At 57.2% G+C, this 7,493-nt stretch overlaps 1 protein-coding gene across 1 annotated transcript in view; it reads left to right on the top strand.

The window, feature by feature from the left end:
- COBL (cordon-bleu WH2 repeat protein) overlaps positions 1 to 7,493 on the top strand; it is an 86,497-nt gene that overhangs the window by 17,559 nt on the left and 61,445 nt on the right. Inside the window, exons 6-7 of the mRNA XM_015566796.1 lie at positions 880 to 951; positions 6,071 to 6,253. Of these exons, the coding sequence (XP_015422282.1) occupies positions 880 to 951; positions 6,071 to 6,253 (255 nt within the window). The remainder of the gene's footprint in view (positions 1 to 879; positions 952 to 6,070; positions 6,254 to 7,493) is intronic.

Raw genomic sequence — 7,493 nt, 5'->3', positions numbered from 1 at the left:
GATCGAGCCTGCAATCTGGGCACGTGCCCTTGACCTGAACTAACCCAGGATTCTTCAGTCCACAGCCCCGGCGCTCTATCCACTGAGCCACACCAGCCAGGGAAGTTTTCCTTCCTCATACGCCCCCTGTTTCACGCGGATCTCTCCCTCACGTTAACTTTATTTTGTTTCTCCCTCCACATCCTTCCTGCAGTCGCATCTTTATTGTGTCATTTACTGCTGTTTGGGGCTGGCTGCTTCATCCCTGCGTCTCTCCACTTGTGTGGTTTGAGATGCGTTGCTCCGTCAATCTCATTTAACTTATGGAGACCTGGGGGAGAGGGGCCGCCCCATCTTCCGGGCGCAGGGAGCAGCTGCTGTGCCCGGAGCTAACACAGAGGGATGACGCAGAGCCCCGCCCCCACCTGTCCGTCCAGAGCCCCCACGCTCCCCTCGCCCACACGGCACATTCCTGGACCAGTCAGAGGGTTTGGCCCTGGCCGGTTTGGCTCCAGGGACAGAGCGTCAGCCTGTGGACTGAACGGTCCTGGGTTCGATTCCGGTCAGGGCACAGGCGGGGGTTGTGGGCTCCATCCCAGTCGGGGTCGTGCAGGAGGTAGCTGATCCATGATTCTCTCTCTCCCTTCCTCTCTGAAATCAATAAGAATATATTTTAAAAAATAAAAAATGAAGAAAGAGACGCTGCTGGGGAACAGGAAGAGCAGTCACCACTGTGAGCTGTGGCGTCCAGAGCAGCGAGCCCCTGAGAGCGGCTTTCAGGCTCGGCTGAGGGGAGGCCGCGGGGACGCTGTGGGTGCAGATGCGGCGCCTGGGGTGGCCGGCTGGCCTGTGCTCTGCGCCCACTTTCCCCGCGATGACGGTGCTGTGCTTCTGCTGCAGGTGGAGCAGGGCCGGCTGTCGGCGGACAGCGACGAGGACACCGTGAAGCTGGCGCCGGGCAGGGGCTCCCACGTGAGTACTGGCACCGGCGGGCGCGGCTTCCAGAGGGTGAAATTGCAGTCACTTTATTGACCGGGGTGTGGGGCTCCCATTCGCTCTGAGCGCGGAGCTGCATTCGGCTCTGGCTCCATTGGCCGCTGGGATGTTAGTTCCCTGCAGCCTCCGTGGCCGTGGCCGGGCTGCTAGGTGGCTGGAGTGGCGCGCTCTCGAGTCACCTCCTCCCTGAAGGAGCTGGCGGTTTTGGAGACACACTGGCCTGTCCCCGCCTGGATCGACCTGCTCCTCACTCCGCAGCGACACCCTCAGAGCCTCAGAAACTCCCCGAGCCCCACACGGCCGCGTTGGCCTAGGAAAAGGTTCTTCTTAATTTTAAACACTGGACAGAAAGAATTCACAGCAGCTTATAAACATGGACCTTTGAAATGGATCTGGTGGAAGTTTGATTCTTACTGTCACGTCTTAAAAACGGCAAAGACAGACTCTCCTGCCGCAATGAGAAACTTGCATTATTGTTCTTCTTCTCGGTTTCACATTTCCGAGCCAGCCCGTGTCAAACTTCCTGCTCCGCAGCCTGTTTTCAGGCCTGGAGTTCTTTCGTCGCATCTTAAAATGAAATAGGACGTGAAGTATGAATGTCTGTCTAACTTAGATTTTCTAATGATCGTAAAGCTTCAAGTAGGAAGGTAGCGCTCTACGCTGAGTTCTGGTTATAATCACAGACGAGAGCGGTGTAGAATGTTACAGCGGCCATCTGTAACTGTGACCAGGGAAAGTAGCTTTTCCTTGAAAGGACCTCTTTAATAGATGAAAGGCCACTTTTTTTTCACTCGCCCCACATTTCCACGAGTGACCGTGTTTTATTGATAAACTAGAAAAGCTTCCGTGTGGACTCGGTGCCCCTTTCCATTTTAAAAATCAAATCTATCGGGGTGACATTGGTTAATAGCAGGGGTGGGGGACGCCCGGCCCACGGGGCGTGTAAGGCCCACGAAGCCATCTGGTCTGGCCCTGCCAGGGCACGAGGGGGCGTTCATTAAACGCCTGGCCGCATGGAGCAGGCTGGTGTTTAAGCTGACGGTTTTGTGTGGCCCCGGATGCTGTTATAAACACGCAGCTGGCCCTGGGCAGGAAAAGGGCTCACCCCCCGGTTAATAGGACCATGCAGGTCTCCGGAGGGGACTCCATCCCTTTTCCTGCTGGGGGTGCGAGCCCCGAGGATGCAGCTTCATGACTAAGCGTGGAGGCTGAACGGCCCTTGACGTGCTGGCCACGGCACACCCTGCCCGCGCCGATCCCACGGGGGCTGTCCTGGCGCAAGGGTCACTTCTCGTGGCCTTTCACCGGTACCCGATCGGGGTCTTTTCACATCGTAGCAGCCAGGGTTCGGAAGCCGCGTGACTGGCTAAGGGGTCTGTTACTCACCTGGAGCTGCGATCCCGGGAGCTGGAAGGAGCTTGGTCAGGTCTCACCCAGCAGTCAGTGAGCTGCCGGCACTTTATAGACCAGTGGTTCTCAACCTGCTGGCCCTTTAAATACAGTTCCTCCTGTTGTGACCCAACCATAACATTATTTTCGTTGCTACTTCATAACTGTCATGTTGCTACTGTTATGCATCGTCATGTAAGTATCTGATATGCAGGATGGTCTTAGGCGACCCCCGTGAAAGGGTCGTTCGACCACCAAAGGGGTCGGGACCCACAGGTTGAGAACCGCTGCTCTAGACCCACGACGTCACCATCAGTCTGAGGAAATTGAAATGTCAGTTTCCATTCACGTTTGCAGATACAGTGTGTTTTAATAACACGTTTATTTTAAACATCCTCCCACCTGGTCATCTGGTTTCTTCACGGTGTCCGGTCGGTGGGTGTAGCCCCCTTGTTTTCCGGGGAGGGATGTCTGTCCTTCAGCCCGGGCGTGGCAGCGGCCGTCCTTGGGAACGGGGTCCAGAGGGACGAGAGAAGTCCTGCGCAGCTCAGGGGACCTCTCACTGGGCGGCGGTCGCTGCCCGCTGTGGGCTCTGGCCTGGGCTTCCAAAGCCGCGTTCCATCCGTGCAACTGGCCCAGCGTGACCGATGAGACTGGGCTCAGGGTGGTGATCGGGTGCTGAGCACACACGCAGGGCGCAGGGCGTGTCGGGGGCTGTGTGTACTTCTGTTCACCAGTGCCGCCCATAAGTCCAACAAAGAGGAAAGGAGAGCACGGGCATCGTTTATGTGCTTCCGGCGGACAGGAAACTGTCCCTGGGCACCTTTCTCCTGGCCAGTCAACCCAATTGTCATAAAAAAATAAAACGATAAAAGGTTCTCCGAACAGAGATGAATAGGAAGCCACCTGCTGGGACCCATGAGAAGTGAATCGGCGTGAGCCTCGTGCGATGCCGCGGGGCGTCTCCCCTTTGCCCCGAAGACGGTGACAGAAGCACCATCATCGCGGTCTTTGCGTCTCACTGCTCTGAACTGGTTTCCAAACGCAGATCACGGAGACATGAGCCCCCTGGGCCCGGCCCCGAGGGAGGCGGGCAGAGGACGGTCCCACCTGTAGGAGTCCTGACACGTATGGGGGCACCCACCAGTAACATGATGCTTTGGGGCAAAGTTATTAAAAACTAAGCTGTATGCCGAAACCGGTTTGGCTCAGTGGATAGAGCATCGGCCTGTGGACTGAAAGGTCCCAGGTTCGATTCCGGTCAAGGGCATGTACCTGGATTGCGGGCACATCCCAGTGGGAGATGTGCAGGAGGCAGCTAATCGATGTTTCTCTCTCATCGATGTTTCTAACTCTCAATCTCTCTCCCTTCCTCTCTGTAAAATCAATAAAATATATTAAAAAAAAAAAAAACTAAGCTGTAAAGCCCGGCTGGCGTGGCTCAGTGGTTGAGCGTGGACCTCTGAACGAGGTGGTCAGGGTTCAATTCCCGGTCAGGGCACACGCCTGGGCTGTGGGATTGATCCCCAGTGTGGGGCGTGCAGGAGGCGGCCGATCAATGACTCTCTCATCATGGATGTTTCTCTCTCCCTTCCTCTCTGACGTCCATAAAAACATATTTTAAAGAGCAGCACAACTCAGCTGTAAACCACACCCCGTCATTTCCGCTGCCCCGCCCCCTGCGTGTCGGAGACCCCGCCCTCTGTCCCGTTTGCCCGGGAAGAATCCCGTCCCAGCGAGAGGTTCCCGATGAGCGTGGAAACATCGCCGGGGACGCAGACCGAGTGGGCGCGGCCTGGCGTGGGGCTGGGTTGGGTGGAGGGAGGCAAAGGGAGGGAAGGGGGACATTGGTAACATCGTCCACAATTTTCAAACATTTAAAAAAGTAAAATAAAGCATCCTGTCCCAAGTGGATGCTCCAGAACCAGAGGTGTGGTGAGCCAGCTCGGCCACAAGGGGGCAGTGTCTTCACGAGCACAGCCAGTCCCCTGGGAACCCGCCCTCCTGCCTGCAAACCTAACATGCCTTGTGGGCGGAGCCCGCTCACCAGGGCGAACAGAGCATGTCCCGCGGCCCAGCCGCCTGCCTGTGACCGGAGCCGGTCTTTATCATCAGTCCGTTTAGACGAGACTTTTCAAACGTGCGGCTGGTACCGCTCACAGTGCCTTCCGTCCAGACGGTAGAGTGAGCAGCCCGGGGAGTTCGGAGGGCGGATGCCTTCCCATCCGGGCCCGGGCCCGCGTGGTTTCTGGCCGACGCCGAGCTCGGAGCAGCTTTCCCCCGCGCATCTCGTCCCCTGCGCTCCGCTCCGCGCGGGCGTGGCCTCTTGATTTCCGTAAAGGCCGCGTGTCTTCCCCGGTTTGGGGCGCCCGGTCTGTGTGTCTGCAGAGCGATGAGCTCCCGGCCAGCGCCTAAGAGAGGTGCATGCCTGGCCCGTTACCCGCTCCTCTTCTCTGGCCTCGGGGATTCTAGGAGGGCCCCCGTCCCCAAAGCCCATTTTCATTGAAGGGCCGGGTGTCCCTATAAAAGACACCACAGAGAGATGAGGGAATCAAAATCAAATCGTGGAGCCCGGCCGGCGTGGCTCAGTGGTGAGCGTCCACCTAGGAACCAGGAGGTCACAGAGTTCGACTCCCGGGCAGGGCACAGGCCCGGGTTGCAGGCTCCATCCCCAGTGTGGGGCGTGCAGGAGGCAGCCGATCCATGATTCTCTCTCACCATCGATGTTCCTATCTCTCTCTCCCTCTCTCCTCTCAAATCAATACAAATAGACATATTTTTAAACGTACACCCTGTGTGCTGGGATGTCCCCTCTGCTGGAGGCACCCCAGAAATAGACCCCAGATGACGTACAGTTTCTCAACATGTGACCCTCCTTCTGGGGTGACAGGGACCCGGGATTCCCTTTCACCCCCTGGTCGCAGCGAGGCGGGGCCGTTTGCTGCCCGATGACAGGCCGGGGGTCTGTGGTTACACACAGGAGGCACCGTCAGCGGCAGCCTTTCGCGAAGGCTCACACGGTGACGCTCACACGGTGACGCTCCTGCCGTGAGTCTTTGGAGGCAGCACGGAGGCCCCGTTGAGGAGGGACGGCCGCAGTCGGTGCTGAGTGGCCCCGGAGAGGATTTGGACGATAACCACTGGGAGGACATCCCTAGGAGGTTAAAAAAAGAACAAGCCCTGACTGGTGTGGCTCACTGGATAGAGCATCGGCCTGCGGACTCCAGGGTCCCGGGTTCGATTCTGGTCAAGGGCATGTACCTTGGTTGCGGGCACATCCCCAGTAGGAGGTGTGCAGGAGGCAGCTGATCGATGTTTCTCTCTCATCGATGTTTCTAACTCTCTATCCCTCTCCCTTCCTCTCTGTAAAAAATCAATAAAATATATTTTTTAAAAAAGAAAAAGAAAACAAGAACATCAGGAACAACAGGAAGGGAAAGGCAGGGTTAAGTAGAGACTTCCATGGTAGAATCTGTGGGGAAGGGTTGGGCTCTGAGGACACGTCGTGTGCGTCCGCGGTGGCCGTCTTCGCTGCGTGTTTGCCGTGAGCATCGGGTGTCACGCCGTCGCGTGGTTGTCTGGGTTCAGAGCAGATAACAGGAGCAGGTCATGGAGGCGACGCGCATGGGCACTGGCGCTCAGGCCTGAGCTCTGGTGGGGAGCAGGCACACAGAACTGATGGGGTGTCCGTCTGTCTCCCCGACAGGGCTCTCTGACGACGCCAAACTCCCCGTCCGTGAATTCCCGCTCCATCACGCTGGGCCCCTCGCTCTCTCTGAGCAACATCTCGGGGGTGTCCGTCAAGTCCGACGTGAAGAAGCGCCGGGCCCCGCCGCCTCCGTCCCTGCCCGGGGCCGGGCCGCCCGCGCAAGACAGGGCATCGGAGAAGGTAGGGGCGCGTGCGGTTTTTGTTGTAAAGGTGGTCAAGGTTTCTTCAATTGTCCTGTGTCTTCCAGGGGCGTCTGAACTTTTTATATGCGTTTTCATTTTTATTTTTTTAAATATATGTTTATTGATTTCAGAGAGGAAGGGAGGGAGAGAGACAGGAACAGCCATGGTGACAGGGATGCCACACGCTGTGATTGGGTGCACCCGCCGACTCAGAGTCACGGCCACACGGGCCTGTGTGCCTGTTGAGCAGCTCTGTGTGATGTCACCTTTGCTGGGGGGTGGGGGACCTTGAGTTTGCCGAGCCCCCTTTTCTATGTTTACCTTCTGAGCCCCGTGACACCTGTGCATGGGGCTGTCCTTACCTGCAGATGGCACCTGGGTCCCCAATCTTTCTGTACCCCCCCCCACCACCACCACCAGTTAAGCATTAGGGAGACCTGACTCGGAATATCAAACTTCCCCTTCTCTGGGGGCAGGACACTGTTGGACAGTAACTTGGAATGTTACGCTGTAAGCAATGTGAGAGTTGCCCGGCTGGTGTGGCTCAGTGGTTGAGCGTCAACCTTTGCACCAGGAGATCACGGGTCCGTTCCCAGTCAGGCCACATGCCTGGGTTGTGGGGCTTGATCCCCACTGAGGGGCGTGCAGGAGGCAGACGATCAATGATTCTCTCTCATCATTGGTGTTTCTATCTCTCTCTCCCTCTCCCTTCCTCTCTGAAATCAATAAAAAAAACCCAACACATTTTTTAAAGTGAAAGTTTTTGTTTTCCAACACATCCCCCTTTGGGTGGGCCGTGGTGGCCACCACACCCCAGGGTGGCCAGGGTGGGGCGTGCTCCCGGCGGGTGCGGGAGCTGAGTGCTCCCGGCGGACAGAGCCGCCCGTGCCGGCAGCGGGGCCTGCTCCACGGGCATCCGCAGGCAGCGCCCCGTCAGCGTGGAGACGTGCGGTCTTTTCCTCACACCTGCACCCCCGCTTCGGGGGAGATGCCACCACCAACAGGACCGTGTGCCGGAAGCGCATTATGTGGGACAGAGAAGCAAGACCTTGTCACTGTCCAAAACGTTCCTCCCAGAGACATTGTCATCCTCAGATTAAAAAAAAAATAATATTGTTGTTGACTTCAGAGCAGAAGGGAGAGGGAGAGAGAAACATCATTGATCAGAGAGGATCATGGGTCATTGTCGATCGTGAATTTGGCTGCACTTCTGTGGCAGAGGAAGGGCAAACAGCGAT

Source organism: Myotis davidii, unplaced genomic scaffold (genome assembly GCF_000327345.1).
Source record: "Myotis davidii unplaced genomic scaffold, ASM32734v1 scaffold472, whole genome shotgun sequence".
Taxonomy (NCBI): Eukaryota; Metazoa; Chordata; class Mammalia; order Chiroptera; family Vespertilionidae; genus Myotis; species Myotis davidii.
This window is presented reverse-complemented; position numbering and strand designations above follow the sequence as displayed.